The 12,320-nt window shown below is 43.5% G+C and overlaps 1 protein-coding gene across 4 annotated transcripts in view; it reads right to left on the bottom strand.

Annotated features, from left to right (window-relative positions):
* The window catches only part of ANGEL2 (angel homolog 2), a 42,420-nt gene extending 32,335 nt beyond the window's left edge, over positions 1-10,085 (bottom strand). Inside the window, exons 1-3 of one of the 4 annotated variants that reach the window (XM_054022370.1) lie at positions 10,000-10,014; positions 7,239-7,380; positions 5,458-5,945 (exon numbers count right to left, since the gene is read on the bottom strand). In XM_054022370.1, coding sequence (XP_053878345.1) covers positions 5,458-5,938 — 481 coding nt within the window. In that variant the 5' untranslated portion in view covers positions 5,939-5,945; positions 7,239-7,380; positions 10,000-10,014. The other 3 variants (XM_054022369.1, XM_054022367.1, XM_054022368.1) reach the window with 3 other exon arrangements.
* Between the last annotated feature and the right edge of the window lie 2,235 nt (positions 10,086-12,320).

Below are 12,320 nucleotides of genomic sequence, written 5' to 3'. Positions count from 1 at the left end.
ATGCCTCTTACTCCCTTGAAAGGTAGATGGAAGACAGATACCTGAACTATGCACCAATTAAATATTTATGCCAGTGGCTGTCCCACCTCTGCTATTTAACTGTATTTGGGCTATTCCATTCTAAATCCTAAGGGTCTTCTGTGATTAAGCACAGTGACAAAATTACCTCCCTGCCAAAGTAGACATTAATTGAATTCTTGACATTTTTCCCCACACACACAACTGCCACTTCCAAACTGAAAGACAGTATAGGGAGGTATCACCCAGAATCTTCTCAGCAATCTGAAGGACTTTCCAGAGAGAATACATTCCATCACTGGGACTCCACATCCTCAGAGGAGTGGAGAGAAGTTGCACATGCTAAGGTACTAAAGGAGGGGCACTGCCCATTGATCACTCCTCTTTTTGCATGTCATTCCACTTTCTGAATCCCTCCACCGACTCCTTTTTCCACCCTACTAAGTTTAAATCTCTGATCCTCACATTTAAGGGCCTTCACAACTGTGTTCCTCCCTAATCAGATGCTCATTACTTATCACTTCTTTTCCTATGCCCTGTGCTCTACCACTGATGGCCCAGATGACACTCCCATGTCTGCTTCTCTGATGCCATTCTTGTGCACAGAATGTCCTCCTTGAGCTGATCTGTGAGACCACTATCCTCTCCTTCAAATCCCATTGCTGAGACTCCTGCAAGAAGTCAACTAACTTAAGATGTCTAGGTGAAGGGTCAGTTCCAGATAGCTGATACATATCTAAAATTTAACATACATTTGCTTGTTTTGTATAAGTAATTTTATCCCTCTTCCCCAGAGCCATTGCAAGTCACTTGCCTTTCCAGGCAGTCCTCGACTTTACGACATTTGACCTACGATAAACAGCATTTATGACAAAAAGAACAGGAGTACCTGTGGCACCTTAGAGACTAACAAATTTATTAGAGCATAAGCTTTCGTGGGTTACAGCCCGAAGAAGTGGGCTGTAGCCCACAAAAGCTTATGCTCTAATAAATTTGTTAGTCTCTAAGGTGCCACAAGTACTCCTGTTCTTTTTGCAGATACAGACTAACATGGCTGCTACTCTGAAACCTAGCATTTATGATGTTTCATAGAATCATAGAATCATAGAATATCAGAGTTGGAAGGGACCTCAAGAGGTCATCTAGTCCAACCCCCTGCTCAAAGCAGGACCAATTCCCAGCTAAATCATCCCAGCCAGGGCTTTGTCAAGCCGGGCCTTAAAAACCTCCAAGGAAGGAGACTCCACCACCTCCCTAGGTAACGCATTCCAGTGTTTCACCACCCTCCTAGTGAAATAGTTTTTCCTGATATCCAACCTGGACCTCCCCCACTGCAACTTGAGACCATTGCTCCTTGTTCTGTCATCTGCCACCACTGAGAACAGCCGAGCTCCATCCTCTTTGGAACCCCCCTTCAGGTAGTTGAAGGCTGCTATCAAATCCCCCCTCATTCTTCTCTTCTGGAGACTAAACAATCCCAGTTCTCTCAGCCTCTCCTCATAAGTCATGTGCTCCAGACCCCTAATCATTTTTGTTGCCCTCCGCTGGACTCTTTCCAATTTTTCCACATCCTTCTTGTAGTGTGGGGACCAAAACTGGACACAGTATTCCAGATGAGGCCTCACCAATGTCGAATAAAGGGGAACGATCACGTTCCTCGATCTGCTGGCAATGCCCCTACTTATACAGCCCAAAATGCCGTTAGCCTTCTTGGCAACAAGAGCACACTGTTGACTCATATCCAGCTTCTCGTCCACTGTGACCCCTAGGTCCTTTTCAGCAGAACTGCTACCTAGCCATTCGGTCCCTAGTCTGTAGCAGTGTATGGGATTCTTCCGTCCTAAGTGCAGGACTCTGCACTTGTCCTTGTTGAACCTCATCAGGTTTTTTTCTGCCCAATCCTCTAATTTGTCTAGGTCCCTCTGTATCCGATCCCTACCCTCTAGTGTATCTACCACGCCTCCTAGTTTAGTGTCATCTGCAAACTTGCTGAGAGTGCAGTCCACACCATCCTCCAGATCATTAATAAAGATATTAAACAAAACCGGCCCCAGGACCGACCCTTGGGGCACTCCACTTGAAACCAGCTGCCAACTAGACATGGAGCCATTGATCACTACCCGTTGAGCCCGACGATCTAGCCAGCTTTCTATCCACCTTACAGTCCATTCATCCAGCCCATACTTCTTTAACTTGGTGGCAAGAATACTGTGGGAAACAGTATCAAAAGCTTTGCTAAAGTCAAGAAATAAGACATCCACTGCTTTCCCCTCATCCACAGAGCCAGTTATCTCATCATAGAAGGCAATTAGGTTAGTCAGGCACGACTTCCCCTTCGTGAATCCATGCTGACTGTTCCTGATCACTTTCCTGTCCTCTAAATGTTTCATAATTGATTCCTTGAGGACCTGCTCCATGATTTTTCCAGGGACTGAGGTGAGGCTGACTGGCCTGTAGTTCCCCGGATCCTCCTTCTTCCCTTTTTTAAAGATGGGCACTACATTAGCCTTTTTCCAGTCATCTGGGACCTCCCCCGATCGCCATGAGTTTTCAAAAATAATGGCTAATGGCTCTGCAATCTCACCCGCCAACTCCTTTAGCACCCTCGGATGCAGCGCATCCGGCCCCATGGACTTGTGCACGTCCAGTTTTTCTAAATAGTCCCGAACCACTTCTTTCTCCACAGAGGGTTGGTCACCTTCTCCCCATGCTGTACTGCCCAGTGCAGCAATCTGGGAGCTGACCTTGTGCGTGAAGACAGAGGCAAAAAAATCATTGAGTACATTAGCTTTTTCCACATCCTCGGTCACTAGGTTGCCTCCCTCATTCAGTAAGGGGCCCACACTTTCCTTGATTTTCTTCTTGTTGCTAACATACCTGAAGAAACCCTTCTTGTTACTCTTAACATCTCTTGCTAACTGCAACTCCAAGTGTGATTTGGCCTTCCTGATTTCACTCCTGCACGCCTGAGCAATATTTTTATACTCCTCCCTGGTCATTTGTCCAATCTTCCACTCCTTATAAGCCTCTTTTTTGCGTTTAAGATCAGCAAGGATTTCACTGTTTAGCCAAGCTGGTCGCCTGCCATATTTACTGTTCTTTCTACACATCGGGATGGTTTGTTCCTGCAACCTCAATAAGGATTCTTTAAAATACAGCCAGCTCTCCTGGACCCCTTTGCCCTTCATGTTATTCTCCCAGGGGATCCTGCCCATCTGTTCCCTGAGGGAGTCAAAGTCTGCTTTTCTGAAGTCCAGGGTCCGTATTCTGCTGCTCTCCTTTCTTCCTTGTGTCAGGATCCTGAACTCGACCATCTCATGGTCACTGCCTCCCAGGTTCCCATCCACTTTTGCTTCCCCTACTAGTTCTTCCCTGTTTGTGAGCAGCAGGTCAAGAAAAGTTTTGCCCCTAGTTGGTTCCTCCAGCACTTGCACCAGGAAATTGTCCCCTACACTTTCCAAAAATTTCCTGGATTGCCTGTGCACCGCTGTATTGCTCTCCCAGCAGATATCAGGGTGATTAAAGTCTCCCATGAGAACCAGGGCCTGTGATCTAGCAACTTCTGCTAGTTGCCAGAAGAAAGCCTCGTCCACCTCATCCCCCTGGTCTGGTGGTCTATAGCAGACTCCAACCACGACATCACCCTTGTTGCTCACACTTCTCAACTTTATCCAGAGACTCTCAGGTTTTTCTGCAGTATCATACCGGAGCTCTGAGCAGTCATACTCCTCTCTTACATACAACGCAACTCCCCCACCTTTTCTGCCCTGCCTGTCCTTCCTGAACAGTTTATATCCATCCATGACAGTACTCCAGTCATGTGAGTTATCCCACCAAGTCTCTGTTATTCCAATCACATCATAGTTCCCTGACTGTGCCAGGACTTCCAGTTCTCCCTGCTTGTTTCCCAGGCTTCTTGCATTTGTGTATAGGCACTTAAGATAACTCAAGGATCGTCCCTCTTTCTCAGCATGTTTCTGAATTGACATCCTGATTCGACTTATGACCACAGGTTTCGACTTTACAACACTCGGTCCTACAATGGAGTAGATTGTGGTTCCGAGTTCCGACTTATGATGCAATTTTCAGGAAGCAATTGAGTCGTGAAGTCCGAGGACTGCCTGTATAGGACTTAATTCTGCAAGATGCTTTATGTAGGCACTCTTACATTCATGAAGAACCCTACTGAAGTCAATGACGCTCCAAACAGGCACAAGGACCTGCTTGTGTTGGGAAGCTTGCAGGACGGGGGAGCTAGACTAAGTTATTTGGACAAGGACTACATTTTCCAGACAGGCCTGATATTTTTCGTCTCCAAAAAAAGTCTAGACCCCATACCAAAATTTCTTGCCGAGAACTGGGCAGGTGGGGAGTGTCACTGAACATATTTTATATACAGCATAATTGTTTATTCCTTTATTAAATTAAATATGTATACTACCAAGCACAATGCAGCCTATGAAGTCTGATTGAAGCCTCTTGGCATTTATAGCTACCACCAATTTCTCCTGGTAGCACCAGACGCTGGTATCCGAAAGGAGTCCATTAGAGAAGAGAACAGACGTGCTTCTTTGGGTGGAGGGAGGTATAAAGAAAATTCAAGGCATCAGAAGCAGCAACAAAACTTAGAAGTTCCTGCTGCTGGGTCAGAATACAGACACTAAACTGGGCAAGGGTAGATTAGATAAATGAGATGATTTTTCTTTTGCCTCCCTTCACCCCTTAAAAAAAAAAAAAAAAAAAAAAAAAGCCATTCACAATGTCAAACAAGTCCCAGAATCAGATTATGTAAAAAAAAAAAGTTCTTAAGCAAACAGTTGGGGACAATTTAGGAGAAGTATGTTAAAGTCAAAGTATTGAGAGACAATAGTTGCTGCAGAAGACCTCACTGTGCTCTTAGCGTCAAGCATGTTTAAATAATTAAGCATTCTGGCTCCCTGTTCATAAATAATTCTACTGCCGATGCAGTGATTCTCACTTAGACCTGATAAGATTTGAATTGAATAGACCACATTGTTTTGAGTTGAGAAATTGTGCATATCTTACTGCACTATCTGCATAGGTGCACTTGATTCATGTTCAGATAGGTAAAGAAAACGGCAGCAAGGCCTGCTGAAATTATAATTTATCAAAATAAATGGCAAAACCAAATATGACCTCTTGGTGGTGCCACTTCAAATAATAAGAGCCACCCTGACTTTTTCAAACAGCAGGAGCTCAGCTCTGTCTGCCAGATTAGGGTTTTTGAGAGCACAAAATCAAAACAGTTTAAAGCTATACATTACAGTACTTGACATTTGTAATACCTTTTAAAAACCAACACCCTCCTGGTATAGTTGCCAGCAAAGAGGTGGAATACAGAGGGCGCTACAAAATGGTACTTAAAGCCTGTTAAATATATAAAGAAAACACTACAGAAATAGCAAACACCATTTTTACCTCTTGTGTTTGCAGTATTTTCTTTTTCATTTTTTGGTGGAGTAGAAAGACAGACTGCTTCATTCTGATTAGAGCTGCTAATTTCTTCATTAGGACTGCAAACATCATTCTGACCACTGTGTCTTCTCCTTTTTGAAGAAGGTTCATCTCCCTCGGATTTCATATTAGGATTTGAGAGATGAAAAGAAGAGTTGTGTGTGAAGTTATCAGGTTGCCAGTTCCAGTACTGAGGCGGTCTCCAAGGCCCAAAAAAGTGAGGCGGTCTCCAAGGCCCAAAAAAGTGAGGCGGTCTCCAAGGCCCAAAAAAGTGAGGCGGTCTCCAATTCACTGTAAAATCAGCAGTGCTGAAATACGGAGCCCAAGAATAGTGATCAGCCCACCTTATAGAATTGGAGATACGACTGTTCCAGCAGAATCTTTGAGGGCTATCCCAGTGGGCAACCCAATCTCTGCCCAGCCTCTGCATGTGACGGGGAAGCATGGGGTGTCTACAACAGAAGAATATATTACTTAAAAGCATACTGCTCTTTATTCAACTAAGTCTGCTTACAGAACAAGAGATGCAGACTACTGTCCGCAGGTACAATTTTTCCTAGGTTGCTGATGGTGATTTCTTATAGGATATTTCTTCCCCATATACTGATTTATATAAAGATAGTGGGAAATAACATTTTCCATTTAGAACTCACTCAGAAGCTTGGATGCACAGAATAAGAATGTGATTATCAGATCCAATCACTTTTTATAAACCTGTCACCACTTCCTTCAGTTACAATTTAAACAGTTGGCCTATTTAAAAGAAAAATAGACTAACAAGCCATGTTATAACTTTTTTCAGATTTGATTACGGTTTTTCATTCAGTTCCTGTATGAGGAGTACTAATGAGAAAGCTCAGAAGGTAGGTACAGTATTTTAGTATGCTGGGACATCATCTATCCTATACAGGTTCTTATACCACACACTTCAGTGTAGAAGTTTCCTGTAGAAAAGAAAAGCTGTCACTGAAAATATTCAGAAGTGGGTTTCCTCTATATAGCATATTTGGCTCTTTACCACCACAAAGAGGTTTAATTTTTCTAAATGGTCTGTTGCTCTTTAAAACTAAATTTTGAATCTAAGGAGGTGACATGCTAATAAATAAGGGGGTGAAGGTGGGGGGGCAGGGAAGAGAAGAGAGAGACTGAGCCTGTGTCTTTTTTTAATACATAAAAAGGCTTGAAAATATTTAATTTTTTTTCCCCATTAAAGGTTCTCTTGGTAAAAGTTCAAGACTGCAGGCTAGTGGAATGGGTTTATTATTATTCTCAGTTTAAATTATCTTGGACAGATAATTCACTTATTTTTAAACTGCCTTTTATACTCAATTACTTTACTGTACCAAGATATGTGGACAGGTGTCTTAAAACAAAAAACTGAAATCAACTACAGCTGGGTAAAGAATGATCAGAAAAAACATCTTCTGACAATTTACCTATTTTTGTCTGTACAAAACAGCACAATTGGAGCAATTTTACAAAGTTTCAAGATTTTTTGAGGACATTTTGTATGATTTTTTTTCATTATAGAGGGAATTTGCAAAGAATCAGAGATCCACTTACACTCAATAAGCCACACTTGTGATTTTTTTAAAATGTGCTAGAGGCTTACAAAAAGCCACATGTCTACTGAGTTAAGCACAAAGCTGGGAGCTAGACAGTTCTAAGTTCTAGCCCCACCTCTGCTACTGATTTGTATAACCCTTCACACTTATAGCACTTTAAGAACATAAGAACAGCCATACCGGGTCAGACTAATAGTTCATCTAGGCTGGTCCGGTCTTCCAACAGTGGCCAATAGCAGGTACTTCAGAGGGAAAGGCCAGAACAGGCAAGCATCAAGTGATCCATCCCCTGACACCCTTCCCAGCTTCTGGCAATCAGAGCCTAGGGACACAGAGCATGGGGTTGCATCCCTGACCATCTTGGCTAATAGCCATTGATGAACCTATCCTCCAAGCACTTGTCTAATTCTTTTTTGAACCCCATTATAGTTTTGGCCTTTACAACATCCCCTGGCAACACAGGATGATTGTATTTGTAAATAAGTGCTTCCTTTTGTTTGTTTTAAACCTGCTGCCTAATAATTTAATCGGGTGACCCCTGGTTTTTGTGTTACATGAAGGAGAAAATGTCACTTCCTTAATCACTTTCTCTACACTAGTCATGATTTTATAGACCATCATATCCCTTCTTAGTTGCCTCTTTTCAAGATGAAAAGTCCTAATCTTTTTAATCTCTCCTCATATGAAAGCTGTTCCATACCCTTAATATTTTTGTTGTCCTTTGCTGCACCTTTTACAATTCTAATAATCTTTTTTGAGATGCGATCACTAGAACTACACACAGTGTTCAAGGTGTGGGCGTACCATGGATTTATATAGTGGCATTATGATACTTTCTATCTTATTATGTATCCCTTTCCTAATTGTTCCTAACATTATTAGCTTTTTTGGCTGCTGCGGCTGCAGCTTGAGCAGGTGTTTTCAGAGAACTAGCCACAATGACTCCAAGATATCTGTCTTGAGTGGTAACAGCTAATTCAGACCCCATCATTTTGTACGCATAGTTCAGATGATGTTTTTTGATGTGCTACTTTGCATTTCTCAACATTGAATTTCATCTGCCATTTTATTGCCCAGTCTCACAGTTTTGTGAGATCCCTCTGTAAATCTTCACAGTATGCTTTGGATAGGGCTGTCAATTAATCACAGTTATCTCATGGGATTAACTAAAAAAAATTAATCGTGATTAATTTCACTGTTAATTTCAGTTGGTATTCTATCGTTTAACTATTTTGGATGTTTTTCTACATTTTTAAATATATTGATTCTATTGCAACACAATACAAAGCGTACAGTGCTCACTTTATATTATTTTATTACAAATATTTGCACTGTAAAAATGATAAAAGAAATAGTATTTTTCAATTCACCTCATACAAGTACTGTAGTGCACTCTCTATCATGAAAGTTGAAATTACAAATGTAGAATTATGTACAAAAAAAACTGCGTTCAAAAAAATAAAACAATGTAAAAGTTTAGCGCCTAGAAGTTAATCTTCTTAATCGTTTGACAGCCCTACTTTGGACATAACTACCTTGAGTAATTTCATATCATCTGCAAATTTTGCCACCTCACTGTGTATGCCTTTTTCCAGATCATTTATGAACGTGTAGAACAACACTGGTCTCAGTACCGATCCTTTGTGATGAGTTCTTAGAACGCTTGTTTTATAATCACTCAGATTAGATTTTGTTCATAGTTCAAATTTAAAGCCTCTTAAAGCCATACATTTTTTAATGAAATGTTTTCCTGTTTGGGAAACCACAGGTGAATTACAAAGAAGTGCAAAACTGTGCTTGATTCAATTTTATGACCTGTATGCCTCCAATCCAAATTCTAGTTAGGGACATTTAACATATAAACATGATCTTCATTCACTTTCAAATTTCCCACTGCAGTTTAGTTTTAAGCATTTGCTTGCATTTATGAGCGGTCTTCCAGTTTTTGGTATGGCATTAGATACGCATAATTAAAGTTAGGTCAGTTAAAGTTACTGTCAAGTTGCTGCTCATGAAATTGCAGAGACACCATTGACTTGAAACCATATTGTCTCACTAATGTAATGATACTTTCATAACAGGCTAACTGTGTCACTGGAAAAATACATTAAAAACTTCAGCTCTTGTGTTGGTTAAGACACCTAAAATATTTTGCTGGGTCCCACTATTAAATAATTTCACTCAACTGTTTATCACAAGTAGTGAGAGATGTGTAGTGAAATAAAATTATTCTTCTGAACTCATGATTTTAACATTTAGATTACCTTTCTTAAATATATTTATCTTTCTCTATATATATTTTAAACACAGTTCAACTGATTTAAATAGGTAAGTTATCTGCCTATGATTTGCTGCTCTCATTCAAAGTCTGCAGCTCTACTTTATTGGGATAAATATGTATTTCCCCAAAATAACTAGGTGTTGCTGTGTGTGATGCCATTAGGTACTTATATGGAACAGCACCCCGGAGTTTTAATCTTTAACTCTCACTCAATTTATTTTGAAGTAGAACGAATTATTTACAGAGTTGCAAAGTGCATACAACACAAACTAAAGCATTTAGATACTCAAACCAGAGATTGTTAATGGCAGTTCCTCAAACGTGGACCATGTGGGAAAGTATCACTGCGTGCCCCTACCACGGGGACAGCGCGCCCCCTCTCCCATTGCTCCCCACTCCACTGGGCCCGCCTCTCCTGCCCTTCCGTCCGGGCCAGCCCGCCCCCAACACCCGCCCGCCACCTTAGCGCCCCTGCCCCTCAGGCCTAGGCCCCCCTCGCCGGTCCGTGTTTACCTCCAGACAGGGCGCCTCACTAGCCGCTCCAGGGAGCTCCTCTGGTCCCTACATCGCTCCCCCACTGGGGGTCATCGTAGAGCACCACCACCTCCTTCCCCCCACCCCGGGCCCGGCCTCGGCCTCCAGGCCGCCTTCCGCACTGACCGGCTGCACCCCCTCCTCACACAGCGCCACGCTTCCATCGCCGCCAGGCGGCCCGCTCTGCACCCAGGCGGCACGCATTGGGCCATGGGAGTCGTAGTTCTACCGCCTCGCCCCACTACGAAGCGTTCCAGGAGGCCATTTCTGTTAAGGGACTATGACCAAGTCAGAACGCCGAAGCTGAGCGGCCATTTTTGTTTAGGGCAGTGGCTCCGTTTCTTGACTGTTGGACGGCCATCTTGATTACGGGCATGAGGCTGGGGGCCATCTTGATTAAGGCTGAAGCCGGGCATAGAGGCCAGGGCTGTAGCTTGGTAGCCATCTTTGCTCTGGGCACACTGCAAAGGCCTTTATTTTAATGTGCGATTTGATTGCAACAGGGGAATGGTGACTAGTAACTAAGAAAACCCTATGCCCCCCATGGCCCTGTCTGGCTGCTACCACTCTGATACCTGAGGTCAGAGGGTGCCTCTAAGCCTAATGTTTATCCTCAGTGACTTACCTTGTCCAGAAATGCCTGGGGATTGGGTGACTTTACTCTGCCACCTGCTAGTGTTCATTGTTTGCACTGGAGGCTTAACAGTTGCACCGGAGCCTTAACCATGTTATTGTGAATCACACAATATTTGATGCTTTTCTTACAGCTCCAGCTCCTGGAGTCCTGGAATCAGGTGAGAACCTCAGCTTTCATTTTTAAAAGATCTAAGTTCCCACCCCCCAGGATTGCAGAGAAAAGCTTGAAAACATGAACCCTAAACATTCCGAACCAGAAGGAAAATAATAAGAATCACAAATTTATTATTGTTAAAAATCTCATGATTCTGGGGGGGAGGAGGAGAGGGTGTTGTCTGACGATTTTTAAACACTTGGGGTTTTAGAGTACAAATTTCAGATACATTCTGCACTTTGGTGTACAGCTTTAGAACTTCTCCCAGTAGGATCATCTTCTTTGACGCAATGCTGTGATATTATGTTCCAATACCATGGTGTATGTTATAAATCATAGCACCACTGTCTGAGATGTGTGCATTAGATCATCTAGTTCAGGGGTTGGCAACCTTCAGCACACGGCCCATCAGGGTAGCCCGCTGGCGGGCCATGAGACATTCTGTTTACGTTGACCCGCAGGCACGGACCCCGCAGCTCGCAGTGGCCGCGGTTCACCGTTCTCGCAACTTCCATTGGCCGGGAGCTGTGGGAACTGAGCCACTGGGAGCGGCGAGGGGCCGTGCCTGCAGACGGTCAATGTAAACAAAATGTCTCATGGCCCGCCAGTGGATTATCCTGGTGTTCCGAAGGTTGCCGACCCCTGATCTAGTCCCTCCTCTGGCCATTTGGCTCCACCAATTTTCTAATGCTAGTTTCAGAGGCAATGTATGAGGGGCATGCAGGGTCACATGGCCATTTGCTGCTTGGCTTGTACGGAGTATGGTTACACGGACTGAGCATGCTAAGTAACACTGCTGAAGCTGGCTGCCCTCACTGTCCCCCTCCCACTGTCAGCAGGCGTGGGTCATCCCTGACTAGTTTTATATACCTCTAGTACAGCGGTTCTCAAACTGTGGGTCAGAACTCCGAAGTGGGTCTCGACCACGTTTTAACGGGGCTGCCAGGGCTGGTGTTAGACTTGCTGGGCCAAAGCTGAAGCCTGGGTGGTGGGGCTCAGATTACAGGCTCCCCTCATCTGGGCCTGAAGCCCTTGGGTGCATGGGAGGGGCTCGGGCTTTGGTCCCCCCCTCCTGGGGTCATGTAGTAATTTTTGTTATCAGAAGGGGGTCGTGGTGCAATGAAGTTTGTTGTCAGAAGGGGGTCGTGGTGCGCTAGTAGAAGAGGAGGAACAGAGTTTGGGTATGAGGAAGAGGGAAGGGGTCAGAGCTTCCTGATAATATCTTCCTGATGAGGAAGTAAAGTGTCTCAAGGAGGAAGGATGGATTATTAGACACTTCATTTATATTCTTGTACAGCAGCAAGGTGCATTTTCAGTGACAGGCACTACATAAATTATGTACATAAAAATAAACCTTTTCTATTCACTGTAGCTTATGAGTGACTCACTTTGAAGTGCTTTCTGAGGCACTACAAAACATGACCCTCATCCTGCAAGCTGCTCTGTGTAGGCAGGGCCCTGAGCCCATTGCAGAGTCCCTTTAAGACAATAGGGCTTCACAAGGGTGCATGGGATCTGCCTGTATGCACCAGTTTGGAAGATCAGCTCCTATGACTAGGGCCATACCAAATTCATGGTCCATTTTGGTCAATTTCATGGTCATAGGATTTTAAAAATGGTAAATTTCATGATTTCAGCTATTTAAATCTGAGATTTC

This window comes from Malaclemys terrapin, chromosome 3 (genome assembly GCF_027887155.1).
Source record: "Malaclemys terrapin pileata isolate rMalTer1 chromosome 3, rMalTer1.hap1, whole genome shotgun sequence".
NCBI classification, from domain to species: domain Eukaryota; kingdom Metazoa; phylum Chordata; order Testudines; family Emydidae; genus Malaclemys; species Malaclemys terrapin.
This window is presented reverse-complemented; position numbering and strand designations above follow the sequence as displayed.